Source organism: Capricornis sumatraensis, chromosome 1, assembly GCF_032405125.1.
Source record: "Capricornis sumatraensis isolate serow.1 chromosome 1, serow.2, whole genome shotgun sequence".
Taxonomy (NCBI): Eukaryota; Metazoa; Chordata; class Mammalia; order Artiodactyla; family Bovidae; genus Capricornis; species Capricornis sumatraensis.
This window is the reverse complement of record NC_091069.1, coordinates 51,017,852-51,042,103: the sequence shown is the minus strand read 5'-3', so window position 1 is coordinate 51,042,103 and position 24,252 is coordinate 51,017,852. Positions and strand designations below refer to the sequence as shown.

Below are 24,252 nucleotides of genomic sequence, written 5' to 3'. Positions count from 1 at the left end.
AGAAAGAAGACTTTGAATAATCTGCGAGACTGCAGATTTTACTTCTGGCTGTTACTGAGAGCCGAGTCTTTCCAAGGATGATAAACTTATCTTTTTCACAAATAGAGGAGTAAATGTGTTGGAAGAGGTATGTTTGAGAGAGGTGTACTTTGGGATAAAAAAACAAAACAGCTATCCTTCAATCAATAGCTCACAGGTGAGAGGCAGGCTCAGCTTTGCCTGTCTGTTCCTAAGGAATTCACAGAAGATTAGCCACCCAGATTCTCAAGTCTCTTCTGAGATCCTGAATGTCCAGGCTGAAGAGTATATAGCTCCCTAAGACTGCCCAGGAGATATTTTTCACTTGCCGCTTTCTTACAAAAGTATTTATCCTCATTCACAAAAAGAAAGCCCATTTTAAACCCACACTGTATTAAATTGACTCTTGACTTAATCCACTAACTTACTACATCAGGGCTTCCCTAACTTGCCTGTTCATAGAAATCATTTGGGGTACTTGCTCGAGGTAAAGATTATCAACCTTCTCTATAGGAAACTGATTCTTTAAGTCTGGGCCGGGCATCTGGAGACAAGAGTGTCTCATTTTTAACAGCTGAGTTATGATGCTTTATTTTTGGTCGATTTCTCTCTTAGCTACATATACAAACTCCTTGTGCCTGGTAGGTGGTGATGAGTTCAGTAATTTCCAAAGTTCCTAGTCCAGCCTGTGGAATTCTGCAGAACTGAAAACAACCCAGCTCCACCCAGCTCCTCACATTCATATCCAACAACTTATACCCAAACAGGTCACCCTGGAGAACACACTTAAATCACAGAATTAAGAGTGAGTTGCTTGGGGAAGCTCTTTGAGAAGCAAGTGACACGCTTTGTATCATTTTTGTCTCTTGTGATAGTCACCAGGAACATCTTTAGACCTTTCTAGAAAGAACTGATGGGAGCCTTAAGTACAGCTCTGACTATAGGGAAATGTCTGGTCACCTTAAAGTGAGTCATGAAGAAGCCAAGACTAGTTACCCTTAGCTCATCTACTTATAGGTTTATACAGGGGGTAGAGCAGAGAAAACAGGTGAATAATTTTGTTCTCAAACAGGGGATTCAAAAGACTCAGAAGGTATGCAATCTGTTGCTAATGCTCTGCAGCTTCTCCCTCTCTGCCCCCACCCCTCCTCCTCCTCCCTCTTATTCTCTTTCTTCCTCTGACAAAAATTATGATTGTGACTATGATTATCACAAAAGAGGATACAGGGATGTCATTTACCCATTCCAAAAATATTTATTCACTATTCTAGGCAAGATTCTCTAGAGCCTCAGGATTGTGAATAAGACAACACTCCTCTTACAGGAGCTTAAAAATTCCAGTGGAAGAGCAGACAATAACCACACAAAGAGATGCTGTAATTTCAGAGGATGGCAGGTGCTATAACAGAAATTAATAACTGAGATGACTAAAACAATATTTGTCGTTGTTGTTCGATCACTAAGTCATGTCTGACTCTTTGTGACCCCATGGACATAGCCCCCCAGACTCCTCTGTCCATGGGATCTTCCAGGCAAGAATACTGGAGTGGGTTGCCATTTGCTTCTCCAGGGGATCTTCTCAACCCAGGGATTGAACCCTCATCTCCTGCATTGGCAGGCGAGTTCTTTACCACTCATCCACCAGAGAAGCTCAATAACCTAATCTCCTGAAATTTGAAAGAAGGGCCATATACAAAAAGCTGGAGGAAGAAGTTTCCAGAGGGTGGTATGTACAAAGTTGCCAAAGCAGCAAAGTCTGGTGTCTCTGAAGTACAGGGAGTCATCACAGGCTTGAAACACTTAGTGTTTAGAGTGTAACAGTTTCCTAAAGTAATCAAGAGAAACTTTTCAGCATGGGCTCAAGGCAGCATTAAGCCCAAGCATGGAGGCCCAGGGAGGTTATCTTTGGAAGGTTTCCCACGTCTTTTGGAAACAAAGGAAAGGCTTATTATCCAGGCTTTTGGAGGTATACAGCCTGCTGCTCTCCTGACAGTTGTGTAAGGTCTTCCTTGAAATACCCAAAAGGCTCTCCCAAGAAGATCAATTGATGGATTGTGCTGTCCGGGCTGTCTGAACTGGGACAGCCAAATCTGATGACTCGGCAGGCAACTCTGTCAACAATCTTTGCTCGTTGACTGAGTTAGAGACAGCCCCTTCCTGTCTCATGATGTTACTTGGTCTTCCTCATCATATTGATTGACCTTGTAAGATGCAGAACCAACTTTCAAGGGCTCAGTGAAGGGGCATGTTTGATAAGGAGAAAAGCTAGCTAGAATTCTAAGCATGGGACTTAATTTTGCTGTTAACAGAGATTTTCGTTTTCACCTCCTGTTCATTTTAGATTTTCTATTCTTTCTGACACCATGAGGAGCTCCTTATAGAAATCCACTGTAGATAAGGTGACTGACATCTATGCAGGGAGACTGCTGCAACAGACAACCTGCTCCTACTCCAGAAGGGCTTCCCAGGTGGCACAATGGTAAAGAACCCACCTGCCAATGCAGGAGACGCGGTTTCAATCCCTAGGTTGGGAAGATCCCTTGGAGAAAGAAATGGCAACTCACTCCAGTATTCTTGTCTGGGAGATCCCATGGACAGGTGAGTCTAGCAGGCTATATACTACAGGGTCACAAAGAATCAGACATGAGTTGGCAATAAAACAACTCCAGAGTTTATCAGCAGCACCACTCTAGACACTCTCAATGACCATGTCTCTTTCTTCATTATCTGAGGCTGGTGACAAGTAGGAATCTCCTGTCTGAGCCCTTCAAATAAGCTGTGTTTCTCCACCACACAACCCCTAGTTCTGCCTTCCAAGGCTGCCCAGTCCACTCTCTTGTTCCATGATCACACTTGCACTATTCTCTTTAAATTCTCCAAAGATGATTTATAACAAGTGTCTAATGATTGCAAATCTTCACCCTTGTAGTTCTGATCTTACTGGTTGCTTTAGCCAACTGTCAATCATAGCAGCATGTTTCATTTTGTTTTCATTGATTCTGGAACGCCAATTTCTGTTGCTTGTAACTTTATCTATGAAAATTCTTTGAGGGCTGTGTTTAAAGTGTATTCCTCTAGACAGAGTTGGTATTTGCTTCTGCAAGGTACCTGACAACTCACCACCTAGAATAACTTGAAATTTTGAGAAAGTAATAGAGGTTCTGATCTCAAAACTGAGTGATTTTGCAACTGGGGTTAGAAATTCTTGGCAGCAGAGGAGGGGTTCTTCTTTCCTTCTCTGAAAAAGCCAAGACAGCATATATTTCTATTGTTTCTCTCTACTGGAAAGTTTTATTTTATTAGCCCATGCCCTCAAAGTATCACCATCTGAGAACCCAGGCTTTACGCTAAGGTTCCTAATCTGCCTGGCCATCCAGCTGGGTCACAGACTCTGCCTACTGTTCTCGACATTTTGTGCCATTGAGAACTCAAGTCTAGGCCATGAGGAATCTGCAAACCTATCCCCAGTCTATTGTATTCTTGTCAATTCTTACCTCTGAATAACTCCTTCATATTCTTGTGAGTTTATCCATGCATTGAAAAGACTTTTAAGAAATTATACCACCGGGCACACAGGTGGAAAAGGAAGAAAGGGAAGGGGCTGGAGGAGAGAGAGGAATTCTGATTGCTCAGAACTGCTCTTCCTCCACAATGAAGTCACCAGTAAGCTCCTGGAGTTGTTATGACCTCTGTTGCTCAGACTTAACTCATTATAGAACTAAGACTGGAAACCTCATTTTGATGGCAAGGCTATCTGTTTAAACTCTGCTAAACTATCCACAGTAGAGAACAAAGGAATGTTTCCTGTAAGAAGTACTATTCCTGGCCAAGGAGACTGTATGTGAGACTGCACAGAGAATTGACCTTAATGATTCAAGTAAAACAGAGCTAGTCAGACCCATCTGTCCTAGGATCCTGTGAGCCATTTAAATGTATGTATGAGCTAATGACACAAAATAGCAAATATATATGGCATACTGTGCATTTTGAAGGGTTTAAGTTCCCTACCACGACAACTGCCTCATACCATGAGTCCTTTAAAACCAAGGAGACCCACCATGTCCCCACAGTGTGGATATTACCTGCAACTGTGCCCCACAGCCACAGTGAGACTGTGCCCAGGTCACCCTAGTGGCAATCAGCAACCTGCCAGTCTGGCTCTCCTCCTGAGGCCTCTTGGAACACTATCATGCTCTATGGGATGCCTGAATCCAGCACAATATCTCTTTCACTCTCACCTGCATTATTTCCTTCTAAGGAATATGTTACCAACAAGGCTGGACATTCTCCCACCACCTGTGCCTGAGTGAGTGTCGGCCAGCATGACCCCCATAATATTTCCTTGGCTTTCTGAGATCCCATTCCAGCAAAGGAATACAATAAAATATATGAAGAAGGACTCAAAATAAGAATTAAAAATTGCAAGACACAGTACTAGTCCCAGTGTACCTCTAGGAGTCACACTGAAAACTGCTTGGAAACAGGCAAATAGGATTGCAAATGCCATAAGTCAAAGACAGAAGCCTCATAAGCTATCCAGATGACTCCCCATCCCAAGTGTATTTCATTGGAAGAGTAAGTTCAAAGGATAGTTTTAGACCTGAGAGAAAGGGCTGGTAAACTAGATTTACTCTTCCAATGTCTGAGCAAGAACCTTTAACTGAAAAGGAATTTTAAAACTGTCTCTTCATGGAAGCAGATTTTACATGAAAAGCATAATAGCACAGATGAATTTCAACCTCAAAGTTAATAAAGATGTGGGCACTGAACATATTTAAAGGCAGAAAGAAAAAAAGAAAGTGAAAATGACAGTCGCTCAGTCATGTCTGACTCTTTCTGGCCTGAATTCTCCAGGCCAGAATACTGGAGGGGGTAGCTGGTCCCTTCTCCAGGGGATCTTCCCAACCCTGGGATCAAACCCAGGTTTCCCACATTGCAGGTGTATTCTTTACCAGCTAAGCCACAAGAGATGCCCAGAAAGAAGAAGGGGGCTGGGGGGAAGAAAAGTTTCAAATAAGGAAAAGGCAAGGAAAACCTTCTCACTGAAGATACCAAATTTGGGATATCAGGACTCTTTCCTTTGAATGAAGATATTAGTCTTATTAAGATAATTCTTAATATGAATAAGAATAAGATAATTCTCCTTAAAATGGAGGGCCATTATGGGGCAAATGGACAACTTTAGGTCATATATGACCCACAAATGTTTTTTAAACATTACTTGCTACTCTATTTTTAAGCCAAACCTTTTAGTAGAAAAATTCAGAATCAGCCAAATTGACTCATGAATTTCATCCTCTCTCTTACATGATTACATAAGGGAGAGAAATGAGAAGGCCTAGATAATACTGGAAACAAATTTTACATTTAATCAGCAATTACTCTTATTCTTACATAATAACAACTATTCCATCTTTCTCCTAGATTTCTATTCAGGAGAAATCCAACATTATAACAGTTTCTATGATAAAATTATCTTTCTATGATGTTTCTTTCAGAAGCTTTTAGTGCCTTCTCTGGATCTGGGTCAAATCTAACTATGGAACTTGCCCAATAGCTGTCCTACACATTACCAACTTACAGAAATTCTGATAAATAGAAATCAAATCTATAGAGAAAATCAAGTACAGAAAAACACTTCTAGACAATTTTAAACCTCAGAGGCGTTTAAATTTTTTTTAGCTATAAAATGCTAATTGCACAGAATTTTCAGGGAACCCCTTCAGCACAAGAACCGAGAAGCCATGTTCTCCTTCTCTTCTCACTCTGCTCCTCAGTCACGCTTGGGATCTCAATCACTCGTCTCAACTGCCAACCCCAGAAGCCTTGCCTACCTTTTCCACCATTCTTCTGTAAAAACACTCTCAAAATGAATTGCTTCTAAATGAATTATTGCATATTTATATAATAAAATGCTATGCAGTCAGTCAACAGAAGGTTTGAGAATGTTTATTGTTATGGTAATGGAGTCATAATATATTAAGGTAAAGAAAATAAATTACAAATCACCATTTACAAAGAGTCCATTTTTAAAACTCCAGGCAAAACATATGTATGTCTCTGTATGTATAAATATATCACTCATTTAAGTTTTAAAACATTGGAAAGACATGTACAAAATTATCGATGATGATTATCTTTAAAGGACGAGATTGTGAATATATTTTCGTCTTCCATCTTTTTTATTTTTCAATGAACATATATTTCTTTTGCACTATTAAAAGGCAGTGTAAAGCCCACTCTTTTCAGAGCTCCCCAGGCCCTGGATATCACTCTACATGTTCCTCAGGTTCTGCTGTATGCTGAAGCCTTGGTGGGGTATGGATCCCAGAAGTTGGTTGGAAATGACAATTTTGAGGTCTCATGTCAGACCTCAACCCTTCACAAATAGGTTCCATCTGGAACTCCCTTTACCTTAAATGACATTCTATAGCAAAAGCTATGACAATGACCTTACTTAAGGCACTTAAAGTAAGTATATATGGCCACATGCACTTTTAATATGTGTATTACATTAATAGTTTACACACTGTCCCCAGGGATTCACTTAGGTGGTTCAAGAAGTTTGAACAAAGTTAACTCAAATGTTTTGTAAAAATATATAACTTTAATTATTCATAAAAATAAAATAAAAAATTACTTGCCACATTTTAATACTGATGCTACCAGAAAGTCATTCCTTTATGCCACCTGAGTCTCTGCTATCATTATGCAAAAAAACTTGAATTGTAATATTGTTTAAGAAAATTGTAGCTGTGGATTAATTTTCAATGAATAATCTAGAGCAACACACAGTGTTTGTGTCTGTGCAATTGAACCAGACAGTTCAGCATCACAAGGCACAAGGTCTAGACATAGCTACTTACCACATTTCCTCACCAAAGCTGAAGGGTGTACAAGGAAGTACTGGATTACCACATCTCCATACAGTTCTGCACTCATTTTTTAGCACTTAAAATAAGCATTATCTCTTTTACATTTATAATAATGTGAATCATATTTGGATAGTTTGGTGATACAACTTGGAAATGAAATGTTTGTCTTGAACTCCTTTTTCAAATTTAATCAGTCCTAGCAGAGTATCCAGACATTACAAAGTGAGCTGTTTACAAAGTTGGCTATATCTGCGGAAATCAGAATTTTCTGTGTAACTAAAACAAGACAAGATATCAAAACTGAAGAGATCATATAGGGTGGCTATAGAACTGCAGCAGCCATTCACACTGCCCGACGTCCATTCTAAGGCCATAAATAGAATCTGAGCACTTCGCTACCTCTTGGAACAAGCCACCATCCTGAATGACTCAAGTGCTCCTCATCTGTCCTCCTGCTTTGTTACCCTTTGAACTCCTATGGCTTGTCCTCAACTCTAATTCAAGGGATTTTCTGCCCAATATGCTCCAAAGGCCTCCCATTCCATTCAAATAAAAGCCAAATTCTGAATAATGGTTTGCAAGGCGCTTCAGAGTCTGACACCTTGTCCCCTGGAAGACTCCATCTCCTGCTACCCCTCACTGACTTAGAACAGCCACACGAGCCTCCCCAGGAAGGTTCCTCAACAGCCTGGCATGAAGGAGCATCCCCCAGGACCACTGCTACCAGTGCCCCCATTCCCACATTGAACCACTGGTGACCCAGGCCTCTAAGGGAGACCAACACTAACAGGCCCAGAAGCAACTTCTTGTGGGTACAGCTGGACACTGTCATGTTTACACCCAGACAGATCTATAACTGAAGATAGATTCAAGTGCCCCTGGGGCCCAGTCCAGTGAAAGTGACCAGATCACGCCTGTCTATCAAAGGCACAAGCTCTCTTCATCTCTACCCCATTGGTACCAAGTGTGAATGTGGGTCCTAGATTTTTGGACCGTTTCATTGTACAAGGCAAACAGAAAGTCCTAATTTTTAATGGAATCTCCCACAGTTAAAATTTTGGCAATTCAAAAATTTAAAAAAATAAGAGAAAAAAAAAAAAAAGAGTTTGGTGCTTTCCCACATAAGTTCAAAGAGGACTAGACCTTGCTGCTCCTACCAACTCAAGTGCAGTCTGCTCCCTCATCTCTGGAAGATATTTAACCATGTTTCATCTTCTTAGTGAACTTTTTCCAGGTCATCCCTACAACTACACTCCATGCTGCTGCTTCCTAGGTTTTATTTCCATGTTTCACTAATCACCATCTGAGATAACTCTTGCTCAAATGACTGACTGATTGATGGTCTGTCTCCCCCACCTAGAGTGTAAACCCCATGAAAGCTGAGAATTGTGTCTACTTTTTTCCCTTCTATAACCCCAGAATCCTAGAACAGTGTCTGGTACAAAGTACCAGGCACACAGCACATATTAATCAAATAAATAGAGTACTCTAAATTCAAATCCATCACAAAATTCTTATCAATAAAATACCCACTTTAATTGTTTCCTATCATGGAACCACTTCTTAGATTTTTTAGGAAAGGGAGTTCTACTGCCACCAAAAAAAGCTGCATAAAATTATAAGTTCCAGATGCAAAATTATATATTCATTATAATTTGAATCTATTTATAGTACTTAGCATAATACTGCAACAACCACCGTGATGGCAATAATCCAAAGGTCACACATCCTTCTGAACAAGAGTCTCTCTCTACCCATTAGTCTCCACATATGTACAATAATGTTGTTCTATTTAAAGGGACACTATTTTTAAGACTCTTCTTGGGATTACATCATAAACTTAATTAAAAAATAATTAAGGCCACCAAGGGCTTTCTTAAAACCATTCCAATAGACTGTTCTAACATTGTCACACTCTGTGATCATAAACTTTGCCACATGCATCTGTACTTTCAGTCCTTCTTTTTCTTTTTCAAAGCACTGTTTCTTTTACATGCATGATTTTCTTATATCTTCAGATCACACACATTCATTAACTTGAATATACCTTTAGGAAACATTGAACAAACAGCTGATACCCTTTTGCACTCAGTGTATCCACATGGCTAAGCATGTCTCATGCCCCATGCAGACGACTTTCTCCTAATCATCTAGTGCACAGCTCTTGTCTTCAGTGTTCATCTCCCTCCATTTCATACCACTTGGCATGAATGTGTATGATTTTAGAACACTTTCACCTTGATGAGTTAAAGTTTCATCAAGAACTGATCAGGAGATTTTTAAAATCCAGAAGTGTCAGTTCTGTCTATAGCCATACCACTCTGAATATGTCGAATTTCATCAGAAGTGTCAGTTATGCCAGTTGTAAAATCTCTTCTCAACATAATTATTTCTCCATCCTAATGATATTGCCTAGCATGTTAAGATGAAAATCTGCAGTGATAATATGATAATATGTTCATTTCCAGAGCTAACAAAATTGCAAAAGAAATATAACAGCACAGTCACAACTGACTAATTTTTTGGTTGCCATTAACTACAGCAGACTTTTTAGCTAAGGCATATAGATATGTAGTGGTTTTATATTAATATATGCTATATCAAAAGAAATATAAATTGATATTGTGGCAGTACAAATGAGTGCACTAGACATGGATTATGAAGCTGGTCTAGATACATCCAATTTTACTTTGAAATCACCAAAGAAGTGTGAAGGCAAAGTAAATTTTATGCACTTTATATAAAAGTCAATAGTAGGTGTTTTATTTCAGCCTTTGATCCTGGTGGTTTAAAGTGAATAGAATTTGCACACTTTAAAATTTAAGCACTATATCCACCTATGTATTATCTATAACTGTATCAAAGTAGAAATCAAATTTTCAATAAAAATACAAAACATTCCTTCATCACAAGGTTGTGAACAGAAAAACAAGCACCTGGAGTCAATAAAACACAAAAAAGTCCATCAACTCTGCTGAACTATGTGAGTTTGTACTAAAAGAAAAAAAAAACAACTTATACTTGACAGGGTTCTAGACAACAAACTGAAAATTACATGTCACATCTTGACCAATTCTTCTTTAATCACATTCTGTGATAAAAAGAGCACAGAAACATACTTCTTGTTCTGATATATTTATATTGAGATCTTAACCATCACTCTTGATCTCTGCAGTTTCTACTTCCGTCTCTGGCAGTAATTCTCCATTGCTAGAAATACCAGCATGCCTTCATATAAAATCAAATTCCACATATAAATCATTAGCCTGTTGCCATTCTGTTAAAAACAAACAGAATCCCAAATTTTATAAGCCCTCTTTTTTTTTGTTATTCAAGATTCTCACAGGATGGGAGACACTGATCAGCATTTCTAGCCGTACTCTACATAGCACCCGTAGCCCCAAATCCCAAAAGTGTTGGCCATCCTGATCCAACAGAGGAGTCCTCATAAGCAGCTGGGTACCATGTGAGTCATCCACATCTTATCCTTTGTGTGCTGAAAATGGGCAAGTCTTGAATATCAAAGAATCTGAAGGTGTATGGAAAGGAAAAAGATTTGGGTTTTCATAGGGCATTCGGCACCTTTTTGTTTTTTAGATCAAAGTTCTCCAGAGGGTCTGGCAGAAGTAGCTCTGTGCCTGTCATCACTGACTCCTGGCTTGACTCAGGGGCCTATGTGTTGGTTAGGGATGGGAGTGGTAAGGAGGGAAGGACATGGGTTGGCTGCTCTGTCTCAGTCTTGCCTGGGGTTGTTCCAACAGGACCCAGGGTGAGTTTCAACCGATGGGAGCAGATTTTCAGACTCCCCATTCTCTACCTGACAACTACACAGGCCATTCTTTCAACATGTAATGGCAAGGCCTCACTACATTTTCCGACTTTATGCTGAATTCTTCCCAACCCAGGAGTCCAGAACATGAGGAATGCAGACCATTCACAGTTACAAGCCCTGGGCATCAACAACATCACCTCTGCTGAATACATAATTCAGAGCTTTTCAAAACAAAGAATATGATTTTATCTCATTCGTCTAGTTTACCGGTCTACAGGAACTACCACATTTTATACCTGTAGGAGAGAACAGCTGTTGTCACTGCTGCCATATGACTAGGTTTTACTAAAATCCCCTTGAAAACTTGAAGACTCATTCTCATAACAATTTCTAAATGCACAGTGAATCAATAAAGTTCCCCCAAATTCTATTACAGTTAGAAGTTTCCACCTTAACCAACTCAGTCCAAACATTGAGAACCTGTATTTTCTAATGCCTCTTAGGAGTGAAGATTAGCCATCCATAGCTGCCCTTGATTTTGACATTACTCTGCAAAGGACTTCAGTATATCCTCAGTTATTTCCAACCACCATCTACTTTTACCAACAGAAGACTTTCCTCAATCAAAGGCAAACCACTAAAACGACCCAGAAATCACTCAAGTAAATAGCCAAAGTATTCCTCTGAAACCTCTTCCACCAATCTCGTTCCTTCTGCCAACACATTCTGAGAAATCAAGGCAGAGCTCTCCCAAAGCGGCTCTTGGATTTCACCTGACCGACTCCCTCAGGGCATCTCCTGTCCTGGAGCCACCTGATCGCGCACCAGGATCTTCCGCAGCCGTCGGCGGCGCGGGCCCGAGAGCCTGGGACTTACGTTGTTCATGTACTCGCTGAGCAGGTCCTGGAGCGCTTGGCGCACCGCGTTGCACTCGGCTACGATCCGCTCGCGCCGGTCGTCGCGGGTGCACGAAGAGTCGGCCATGAGCGCTGCGCCGCTAATGATGCTCTCCAGGCGCTCCTCCAGTGACGGGCGGAACCGGGCCTCGCTGAACGTCATGGGGTCCAGGATAATCTTGTTCTGAAAGGAGCGCAGTGCCAAAGAAATCAGCAGAGAAGAGGCGGCTACCTTTGTACCCTGATCTCGAAAACAGAAATTTCTGAGACCAGGATTAGACTCTCCCTGGAGAATAAACCAGCTACTTATATAAAGGCTAAACTGGCCTTGACACAGTCTCAACTTTCTGTAAGATACTTTGTCCTGAATCTAATCTGCAAGGAGAAAATGCCAGGTTTTGTTTTAGAATATGTTCTTGGGAAAGGCTGTATCAATGGAAGGGTTTTCTAAACAGACTGTGACACTTGACTTTTTTTTTTTTTTTTTTTTGTAGGCATCTAGAAATACACGTTTCAGTGTAACACTTTGGGAAGCTATGAGAAGATTTTAAAGCCCTAGACTAGAACATACAACTTGAGGATCCATTAGTGGTGACTTGTGTACTCACTGTGTCCCCTCATTAGAAGCAAAGGGTCCCATGGCAGGATGCTGTTTGAAACCTGAGTAAATAGCATCCAACAGGCATATACCTTACAAGTTACAATACCTCCCACTAGGAACAAATACTTGGCCACCTGATGCAAAGAACTGACTCATTGGAAAAGACCCTGATGCTGAAGATTGAAGGCAGGAGAAGGGGGCATCAGAGGATGAGATGGTTGGATGGCATCACAGACTCAATGGACATGAGTTTGAGCAAGCTTCCGGAGTCACTGATGGACAGGGAAGCCTGGTGTGCTACAGTCCACAGGGCCACAAAGAGTTGGACATGACTGAACAACTGAACTGAATTGAGGAACCAATGTGTTGTATAAAAACTAGATTTCTACAAAAGGATTCATAATGTGTGTGCATGTATCTGTGTATGATTGAGATGCACAGAAATATGCATCCAGAATTCAACAGATATATCAGCCTGTGTGAAGATCTGAGAATCATCAGGTCTGTGAGAATGGAAGGTAGTGAATGGTATACTAGCAAAATGAACAGAATAAGAGCTGACCTAAGAAGGCCCAATTAATCCCAACTTACAAAGGTTTACAGAAAGACAAGAATCAAAGAGAAGACTGAAACTATGGTCAGATAGAAAGAGCAGAATCTGAAGAACAGTAATTCCAGCAAGTCAAGGGAGCAGAAACACTGATGAAGTGTGTGGTAACCAACTGCAGGAAACAAGAGAGACAGCACTGACTTTGTCCAGTGGTTGGTTTCTACTGGGAACCTCTTTTCTGCTCTGAACAAGGAAGACATTCCAGCAACATTAATCAAAGTGCAGTGACCTGCTGCAGGAAATGGTTTGCTCATCTTCACTGGAGGCACACACTCAGACATCCAAGGACCACCATGGTGGTGATGGAGTAAATGGTCTTCCAACTCTAGGATCCTTTGGAAGGACTACCTTGCCATCCTTTGATGTCATATATACATATATCTAAGAAAACACAACTTATCATATCTACAAATATAATAAAGAAAGCAAATGAGAGTAGGTAGTTATATCATTGCCCACCTGCCACCTGCTGAGTACATAGTATGTGCCTACTAGATTGCTTAGTGCTAAAAAGAGGGTGAAGATAATAATAATAATAATAAAAAACTTGGGTAGAATTTTTTCCTAATAGGATATAAAATAGCTACTTAGTTATTACAAAACAGATTCAGGTATGCACTCTGGGAAAGCCTGTCCTAACTCTTCAAAACATCCTAAGGTATTTGAGGAGGGGGGCACTTCCCTGGTGGCTCAGCCAGTAAAGAATCTGCCTGCAATGCAGGACACCTGGGTTCAATTACTGGATCAGGAAGATCCCCTGGAGTAGGGAATGGCAACCCACTCCAGTATTCTTGCCTGGAGAATTCCATGGATAGAGAAGTCTGGCAGGCTACAGTCCATGGGGTCCCAAAGAGTTGGATATGACTGAGCAACTAAGCACACATGTATGCACATGCTCAAATGATCCACGGCTCTGATTCTCTGATTCCTGTTAAAATGCAAAACTCCATAACAGGGAGATCCTTTGAGCACAAAAGTATGACATCCTGAGGAATGAATGAAGCAAGTGGTGACTTAGAAGGAAGCACTCACTAAATACAGACCAGGTCTGATGTCCACTGGAATCGTGGATTTCCTAGGAAATTACTCACTGGTCAGAGTTCTCTATTGTAGAGGACGAACAGGAGATATGCTATTCTGTGATAGGTTTTGGCATAAAGACTACCATCACATTTGCATTTTCTCAGGTTTTAGAAAAAGGATAATCTTTACTTAACTCAGAATAGTGTTACTCAAACCCTGTCCCTTGTGCCCAAGTAGCCTCCCAAACAGTGTCAAAAAATCACATGCAAGCCTCAGTACAGTGGATGGCTTTGCAGCGAGAGGTGTCCTGCCCCATTTGCCATCTGTTGTAGAGCTGTTGTCTATAAGGACTCTTCCCAATGGGATCCATATGTGTTCTCTCTCCCTTTCTACTGCTTTTCAGATGATGCATTTATAATTTTTTTTTTTTACCATGTAACATGCATTAAGTACTGATACTCTAATTAAAGAAATAACTAATCAAAACATAATTAGGCTATTATCCTTTATAAGGATTACTGATTTTTAAGTACTCTTTTATAGAAATTCCTATTAACGTAATACAGTGAAAAGTATTTGTTCTGCTTTGAGGTTTCAGGAGACTCTTAAGAGTTATATATCGGCTTGAGGATAGATTTTTACTAAATTTTTGGACTAAAAATATAAAGAAATGCCAACTTGATAGAAATATACTGAGGTAAATTTGAACTCAATAAAGGCAACTGTAAAAGTTTCTCTGCAAAACAAGGAAAATGTACTATTGTCATTATACTAATACTTCTTAAAGTATTTTCCATGGAATCTGAGCCTAGAGACGTAATGTTTTGATGAAAAATTAAGTTCTCCTGGCCAGATATTTTTTGGAAATACTGCATGGCCCAAGATACATTAACACATGAAATGCTTTGGGGAATTCTGCATTAAAGAAGTCAGTTTGCTGCAGCATTCCTCAAACCTATTTGAGCCTAGAGGGGGTGCCCTTTTAAAATACATGCATTATCTATGAGAACCTAAGGAACACACATTGGGGATCTTAGCAAGAGAAAATTTACAGCGGCAGTGGAATGAGCTCCAAACCTCCATGGCCCGGGGCTGTCATGAAAGTAAATGCACTGAAACATTGAGCTTGAAAAACTCTGCATAAAAGTTACACTATTCATCATATTTCTAATGGAATTATTCATTACTTATAGATCACAGGGGAAAGGCTTTTAAAAAATCTCCCTGGAGAAGAAACAATAAATTTACAGTATTTCTATCTATATCCATGGTGGAGATGGGGAGCACCATGATGGATATGAAAAGCTAGAGGGGAGAGGCCTCTGAGGGGAAAGAAAAGGCCTAAAGGGCAGTACACATGTGCGTGTGCATCTGTGTGCATGCGTGTGGAGGGGAGAGGGGTTGGCTGTGTATGTCTATCTATGAGGGGTGGGTTCAGGTTGTGTGTAATGGGTATGGGATAAACTGGGGGCAGAAGGTATGGGTTGTTGGTGTGTGTGTGTGCATGTGTTTATTTTCAGAGAACTGGAGAGCTCTCAAACAGGCTTTAGGAGATCAGAAAAGAATATGAAAAAAAAAGAACCAGATGAAGTCAGGGGCTTAAGGACAAGAGGATAAGACCATCTCCTGTTGCTAAAGTGATAGGAAAAAACAAACTCCTAGAGCTGGAGTCTGAGCAAGAAATTCAGAGAATGAAAGGTTAAGATGAGTGAAGTAGGAGTGCTGCTTCTGAATTATTTGGGAATGACTTTTAAAAGAAACACTTAGGCAAGTTCTCTTTGCTAGCACATTTGAGGGTCATTTCAAATCAGTATATACATCTTATTTTCTAGCATCAGCTCAGCGGGTCTTCTCCTCTCTATGCGGCTGCCCTCTACTGGCCAGAAGGCGCTCAGCAGCAGCAGCACCCAGGATCAAATCCAGCTCCCTGGTCACTGAGGGAACATTTCACGGGCAAGCACCAAACAGAGAAATAGCAAGGCCAAGGCTTCCCAGCTCTCCCTTTATGACAAACATGTGCTTCCACAAGAGGATTTTATGCTGTTTCCAAGTGTACAGGCTTATTTTTTTTAGTCCACTGAGATTTTACATTTTAAATATCTAAGTCCCTTGTTTGCATTCCTAAAACTCATTTAATCTTTTTATCCTTTTGATATTTTAGTTCATCTTATATTGTCATTTTAGTTCATTTTAAAATTTTTGGACTGCATTTTTTTACTTTGTCTTTTTCTTTTTAAAAAACATAAGGCTAACTTTAATTTCTTTTTATCTTATCTATTTTCAGACCCTTTATAATAACTGAACTGCATATCTTGCATAATATTTTGTGCTTTGCAATTTTTACTTATTTTTATTAACATCTTTACTTTAAAAACCACTGTTTTCATTCTGACAGTTTATAGAGTGGTAACTGGGAAACATGACCACAAACACAGAAGCCACGATATTTCACTCCCAAGAAAAGGGGGCTAGGATCCTCTTCTACCATCAAGTTGGTGGTGTAATAGTCTCTCTCATCCTACATAACTGATTTCCCATTTTTTTTTCCAGTGTTGAACTGTATAAAAGTTTTAACTTGAAATAATTCAAGGAACCATATATTTTGAAACTACTTCCCAGAATAATACATTCACCTGTACTCAGCCCACATACAGCTGTTACAAGTGCACTGTTTTTAAGTCACCCCTATCATCCATTCTCTTTACAAGGAGTCACATGATCTAAAATTTCAGAAATATACCCAGATGCTGAATTATACCTGCTGCAAGCTCTGACACCATAGGGTGTAGCCGAGAGACCTCTTGTCAAAGCAAGAAGCTGAATGCATTTCAAATGGTTTGATAGGTCCACAATTCTGCACCCATGATATTACTACCTCCATCTTATTAGAGAGGAAGATGGGGACAGATATATTTCTCCCCGGACATCCAGCTAGGAAACAAAGACACCTGGCTTTGAGCACAGGGCTTTAGACTTTAAGTTTAGTGTTCCTTCTACTGTTTCAGACTGCCCATATTCAGTTAAATTGAGTCTAACAAATCATAATTATAAAAGTATATTTCTTGATGCTTGGGGCTGGTGCACTGGGATGACCCGGAGGGATGGTGTCGGCGGGGAGGTGGGAGGGGAGTTCGGGATTGGGAACACGTATACCCCCGTGGCGGATTCATGCTGCTGTGTGGCAAAACCAATACAATATTGTAAAGTAAAATAATAATAAATTTAAAAATAAATAAAAAATAAAAATAATTTTTTAAAAGCTAAATGAGAAAAATAAATAAATAAAATAAGTTCTCTGAAACAAAATATAATGGTATAAGTATCATCCATCATACTATCTTCTTTTATGGCATTTGGGTTAACTTGCCCTTTCCATGGATAGTTGAAAGTATAGCCATTAATTCAAGAAACAGGTGCCAGTTACTTTGGCCCAGATCAAAGAATCCTTTATTTCAAGAGGTTCACTGTCTAGTCAAACACTAAAACACAAAAACATGTTGAAGCAGTTGTAATTTGAAAAATATACCCATAATGTTAAGGAATGACTGAGTGATGGGAATCTGTACAGTTCAGAGGTGGGAGGTAGACACAGAGATCTTCCTGGAGGAGATTACTCCTTAGCTGAGACATAAAGAGTGACAAGCAGTTGACCAAGCAAAATTAGGGGCAAAAGAGGCAATGCAGACCGAATAGGAAGTGGGAACAAATGCACAATATACAAAGTGTACCACAGTATACCAAGTGTATCGGAAGCAATTTACTGAAGCTGAAGTGTTAAGTCTGAAATCACAGGTGTGGTGTGCCATGAAGGGGCCCTAAGCAAGCAACTCTCTTTTAAGAGAAATTTTTGCGTAAACATAGTGAACTGACCATATCCACCTGCTGCAACTATAGATCCACCAGTTTCACAGTCACATTTGACCCCACCAGCCCCTGTCAATCCTAGAGCCATTTCCTGTCCAGTGGGGACTTCTTGGGCAGGCAACCTCTGCTCCCGCTCTAGCCTCCTTACTGGCCCGGGTGAGACCAGCTCAAAACTGTGCCAAGGCTCTTCCTATATTGTCCTCTCTTTCCTGCTAATTTCACAGGTAGTTGACCTGTATAGCAGTTAAAAAGCTCTCTTGGCCTATTTCTGCTGGTTCTCTTCCACCTAATCCTCCACAGACAATTGCTTTATTACACGTCTAATCGCATCGGTTTGGGGATTTGCTTCTCCAAGGACCCGAAAGGACAAAAAAGGAGACAAAGTTGGTGAAGAGAGCAACAGCCAGATCTGAGGAGCCTTCTCTGCTGTGTTAGGATGCTTTCCCTCTGTAAATGTCCCTTCAGACACTGGGGAATCATCAAGAGCCTGAAACATAAGAGTGACATAATCCTGTTTGGTTTTAGAACGTTTTCCCCAGCAGTCAGGGAAGTCAGCTTTGGCAGAAAGAGAAGGCAGGGAGCAATTATCAAGCCTTCAGAATCCAGAAGAAAGATGGGCTGAGTACAAGATTGTGTTTGTATAAAAAAGATTAAGAGCATTATATTGGGACACATTGAGAATGTGAATCTGCAAAATTTGGAGATATATTGGCTATAAGAATGCAGAAGGAGTCAAGGATAAAACCTAAATTTCTGGCATGAGTAACATCAAAATGCACATATCAACCAGTTCTATCCTGGGTGTCAGCATCCTATTTTGTAAGTAAAGTTTTATTAGAACAGTCAGGCCCATTCATTTACATACTGTCTATGGCTATTTTCACACTGCAGTGGAACAGTTTAGAAGTTAGGACAGAAACTGTATGGCTCACAAAGTTTGGGATATTTCCTGTTGACTCTTTAAGAAAACATTTGCTGATTTCAAACAATTGTGATAGGTAACAGATAAAGAAGAGCAGGTCTAGAGTGTCTATGATTTATTTAAGTAGAAAAGTCTGGTGGAAAGTTGATTGTAAGTACTGATATATGAAAATGGGCCAGCTATAAATGGAGTAGCATTAGAATAAAGGCTGGAGTGGAAGCCATGAGAATGGATGTCCTATCTCAAGGAGATGGAACAGAATGAGAAAATCAGTGACTCCTAGACAGACTGGGAAAACCTCAATATATCACAGAAAAAAAGTCCACAAATGACATGATAAAGAATGGTCAGAGAGATCTGATCAGACCTAGGAGATTTTATGGCCATAGTTTACAAGGAAGGATACTAGGGAATTTTATAAAAAGGGTAAGTAAGCTCAAGACTGAAAATGTTCAGTGAAACTAAGAGGTAAGAAGTTATCAGTGGCAAATTGTTTGCTTACATGTGTATATCTGTGTGAATGCAATATTTATTTATAAATATTTTAATCCAAAAGCCACATCAGGCTCAATGGAAAGTAGTAGAAGCAATTTATTTAACTAAATAAATTGGAGATGAAAAAAATATTTTCAAATTCATAAAAATATTTAACGTTTTCCAGAAGGTTCTAAAAACAACTAGAAAATAGAAAAAACTAAATGGTATAAAATTAGGAAGGAGTAGATAAAACTGCATATGTCTGACTGCAGATGTTATAACGAACTGCTCACTTAGAACAAATGGGAACCGACCAAAAATTTATTGCAAATTAAAATTTTAAAAATTCATGAAAGCATGTATATTTATATGCAAAGTCAACTGCCTCTATACATACAAAAACTATCCAATTGAGAAGAGCAAATTTATAAGGACAAGAATTACAAAACAACATACACAGAAAAACACACTTAGATGTCAGCTAGGTACAACAAGAAATGTGCTGAAGAAAGGTGAGTGGTGTAGGCAGAGGGCACAGGGCAGAGGTAGAACTGGGACACACACCCTCTAACTCTGGAGTCAAGTTCAATGGAATGGCCATTTCTCCATCTTAGACACTACAGTAGTATCCAGTAGTAGTGTAATGTAGCACATGATTCTTTCTACTTTAAGAAGGTATGGAAAACAGTGAATAACGATCAGAGATCAGAACTCACAAGATGCTTTTTGTTGTTGTTGTTCAGCTGCTCAGTCATGTCCAACTCTTTGCAAGCCCATGGACTACAGCATGCCAGGCTTCCTTTCCATCACCATCTCCCGGAGTTTGCTCAAACTCATGTTCACTGAGTTGGTGATGCCACCCAACTGTCTCATTCTCTGTCATCCCCTTCTTCTCCTGCTTTCAATCTTTCCAGCATCAGGGTCTTTTCTAATGAGTCGCCTCTTTGCATCAAGTGGCCAAAGTATTGGAACATCAGCTTTAGCATCTGCTACTTTGTTGCTGTTTAGTCCCTAGGTGGTATCCGTCTCTTTTGCAATCCCATGGAATGTACTGCACCAGGTCTTTGTCCATGGGGTTTCCCAGGCAAGAATATTGGAGTGCTTTCCCATTTTCTTCTCAAGGGATCTTCCCAACCCAGGGATTGAATCCAAGACTCTCACATTGGCAGGTGGATCCTTCACACTAAACCCCCTGGGAAGCCCACAAAGCTACTTTAATCTACTTTTATTTTGTTATCTATCTCCAACTGCACAGCAGGCATTATAACATACTTTTTCTACCAAGAAGGTAAACAAATATTTCTTAGTCTTTCCTGAGCTATGAATTAACAGCCATCTTAAAGCTGAGTTCTTTGCTGCTGCTGCTGCTGCTGCTAAGTCACTTCAGTTGTGTCCAACTCTGTGCGACCCCATAGATAGCAGCCCACCAGGCTCCCCTGTCCCCGGGATTCTCCAGGCAAGAACACTGGAGTGGGTTGCCATTTCCTTCTCCAATGCATGAAAGTGAAAAGTGAAAGTGAAGTCGCTCAGTTGTGTCCAACCCTCAGCGACCCCATGGACTGCAGCCTTCCAGGATCCTCCGTCCATGGGATTTTCCAGGCAAGAGTACTGAAGTGGGGTGCCATTGCCTTCTCTGGAGTTCTTATCTAATGGCACTCAAAGCAGCAACTGAGCATGACTGGTGTAGGTGGTAAGATCAGGAACATAAAAGTAATATATTTAATTACAGTTATGTCAGTAGAAAAGCTCCAGCACACATGTAACCATAATGGAGTGGTTTTATACCCACAGATTACATTCCCAAGGTTTCTAATGCACAGCTGAGGAAAGACAAGGCGTGGAGTGTTGCAATTCATGGGGTCACAGAGTCAGACACGACTGAGCGACTGAACTGAACTGAACTGAGGAAAGTGAAGGCTTTTTTTTTTTTTTTTCCTTTACTAGCCAAGAAATTACTTGCTAAAGACTGGGAGAAAAATCTTATTTATTATCTTTAGATCTTCCAGGTTTTCACTCTTAATTAAACTCCTTACAGAAGCACTTAGTCATCTCAAATGCATACAGAATTTTCAAAATGCCAGAAAAGACAACAACAACAACAACAAAAATGATTTAATCAATTGGTTTCCTAGCTCTAATCTTATAAACATGCAAAGGCCCAATGCTAGTGGTATGAGTAAATTCTGTGTTTCTTTGTTGTTTGTGACAACAAAGTAAGATAAACGCGCCCTGAGTTTTTACTACCTACATAGTTCAAGGTAGCAACTAACGAAAAATAATAAATTGTGCTGTTCTACCTCATAAACACCAGACCTTCACCACCTACTGTCCAACATAACTGTTTCAAATCAAACAAGCAGAAGAAAGAATAAATGTCAACATGCCCTTCTGAAACCATTCACTTTCATTTTTTAAAGATGTCGGAAAAATAGTCTCACAAAGGAAGGTAACATTAGTCAAAATCATTCTTCTAAAGGAATATGTCATTCTGGCCTGGAGTAATTAAAGCAATGCAAATCAGAAAGCTTAAATGACAACGAATGTTTAAGGGAGGGAATATTTCTCCTTTAAATATTCTCAGACTTTTCCTGGAATTGGCAACAGTGTACATGTCTTAACCTCCCTTTTTTTTTTTTTTTTTTGCACTTTTATCATCACTTCATCCTATTCACCTCTGTGCATTTAAACTGTGCACTTTGTCTTGTCTTGGGGTATAACCGGGTGGGTTTTTTGGTTTCATTGATAAAATAGCCTTTCCTTCCTTCCTTCTTTTTCTCAAGTACGAAGTTCAGGAGTTTTTCTGTTTCTTGATGCATGAAGAAGTACAAAGTGCTGTGGTCTGGAGTAAAGGGTTCTGTAGCCTGGGTGAAACATGAAAATGACTGAGCCTTCCCAGAAAAATGGAAGCTTTGGTTCAGTTCAGAGCTTTCTGTGGCCTTGGCCTGTCAAAGTCATCCAGGTCATAGAAGTCACAGAGAATGTCAGAGTTGTCAATATTTGTTTAAGGCATTTAATTTTATTCACTGTATTATTTTGCTGCTGAAATAATTCCAAACAAATCAAACAAATGAACAAGTCCCAGCAGTATCTATCAACCAGTCATTCACTAGATGGTAAGACAGCATCACCACTCAATGTACATGAATCTGAGCAAACCCCAGGAGACAGTGAAGTACAGGGAAGACGGGCGTGCTGCTGTCCATGGGATCACAAAGAGTTGACCATGACTTTGCTACTGAAAAACAACAAAGTATTATTTTAAAAATGTCTATCATGTGTTTGTGTGCTCAGTCCTTTCGGACTCTTTGCGACCCTGTGGACTGTAGCCCACCAAGCTCTTCTGTCCATGGAATTCTCCAGGCAAGAATATTGGAGTTGGTTGCCATTTCCTCCTCCAGGGGAATTTTCCCGACCCAGGGATTTAATTGGCATCTCCTGTGTCTCCTGCATTGGCAGGCCAATTCTTTCACCACTAAGCCACCTGGGAAGCCCAAAATGTCAGTTGTCAGTTTAAAATCTAATAATCCTTCAGGCAGTCTCTTCCAGTCTCCCATTACAGTGTCTATAGACAGAGGGGGGAAAGGAATTTTATAGCCCCAATAATTGAGAATGACAGACACCTGCTGATAATGAAGTATGGTCCTAATTCCGATTCTGAATGCTTTAAATCCTTCTATTAAAGACTGACGTCTGAGACAAAAGCATAAATCAAGACCATTTTAATAAATTAACTGAGGTGTCTAAATCAAAAGTGTGTTATCTGTTTAGTTTTAAACACTAATTCTCCCTGTGATGTATCAATAATTAACACAGATTCATTTTCATCTTTTTCATTCTTTCCCAAGCTTCTCTCCCATTGTGAATCTTTCTATCTCTAAATACAAAGTTGTTCATAGCCCAACTGGGGTAACATTCGAAATGGAAAATACTAAAGGTACTGAGTTTTAATCACCTAATTATTTTTATTAAGCTACAGAGAAAGTCTAAGCTTCATTTCTGAATTTGCCTTAATTTTTAAGATTGCATTTTAAAATTGCTTTCTTAACACTTTCTTCTCAGGCATATACTTAAAGATAAACTAATTATACCATTTATAATATACTTAAGATATTATTTATAACTAAACAGTTCAGTTTAATTGGAACTAAATGACAAAGATAATGACTTGATAATTATATAGCACTTTTTATTCTTAGATATCTAATGTTTTTTGAAAGAGAAATGTATCTAAGACCACTTTAATTTCATGTTAATTTCATTTAAGAAGAGATTCTGCTATTTAGCAAGATGGAGTTATATATTTCCCAAAGGCAATGGATTAAAAAACTGGGTGAGGAAGTCCGGCTGTGGACTCTTCCTCCTGGATGTTTTGATCTTAGGGAAACTGGTTTCATTTTGCCTAATTCCATCATCTGTGTATGTTGCTGAGTTGTTGCAAGCAATTCATGAACACAGTCTCAAGCTCTGACAAGAACAGTACTTAACAAATCACAGTAAAGCAGGGCAGAGGTATTATCCTCTGCTTTACATTATGGACTGATCAGAAAGCAAGTGTCTAAACTGTCTTTAATCAAATTGAGCCTTTAGAGGGTTGAAGAAAAAAAAAAACCAACTGATTTTACTCTTTGGCTGAAAACACAGCATTTCATCGCTTCAGTCTCCTTAACTCTCTACATTGTTGACCCTCCTTTTAAACCAGTCTTCATCCTCTTTGACTTCTGTGTGAAGTGTTAGTTGTTCAGTCCTATCTGACTCTTTGCGACCCCATGGATTGTAGCCAGCCAGGGTCCTCTGTCCATGGAATTCTCTTGACAAGAATACTAGAGTGGGCAGCCATTCCCTTCTCTAGGGCATCTTCCTCATCCAGAGATCGAACCCAAGTTTCCTGCATTGTAGTCAGACTGTTTATAGTCAGAGCCACTTCTGGTGGACTTCTGTGTAGTACTTAATACAATTCACCATCCACTCCTTAAATTAAGCTTCACCTGTGCTAAAGGGCTTCCCTGGTGGCTCAGAGGGTAAAATGCCTGCAACACGGGAGACCCAGGTTCGATCCCTGGATCGGGAAGATCCCCTGGAGAAGGAAATGGTAACCCACTCCAGTATTCTTGCCTGGAGAATGCCGTGGACGGAGGGTGGTGCAAAGAGTCACACACGACTGAGCGACTTCACTTCTTGTGCTAAAGGAGACCGT

At 39.9% G+C, this 24,252-nt stretch overlaps 1 protein-coding gene across 5 annotated transcripts in view; it reads right to left on the bottom strand.

Moving 5' to 3' along the window:
- Positions 1-24,252, bottom strand: part of CTNNA2 (catenin alpha 2) — a 1,217,480-nt gene that overhangs the window by 857,208 nt on the left and 336,020 nt on the right. For all 5 annotated transcript variants that reach the window (XM_068988298.1, XM_068988291.1, XM_068988305.1 and 2 more), the window contains exon 6: positions 11,542-11,745. In XM_068988298.1, coding sequence (XP_068844399.1) covers positions 11,542-11,745 — 204 coding nt within the window. The remainder of the gene's footprint in view (positions 1-11,541; positions 11,746-24,252) is intronic.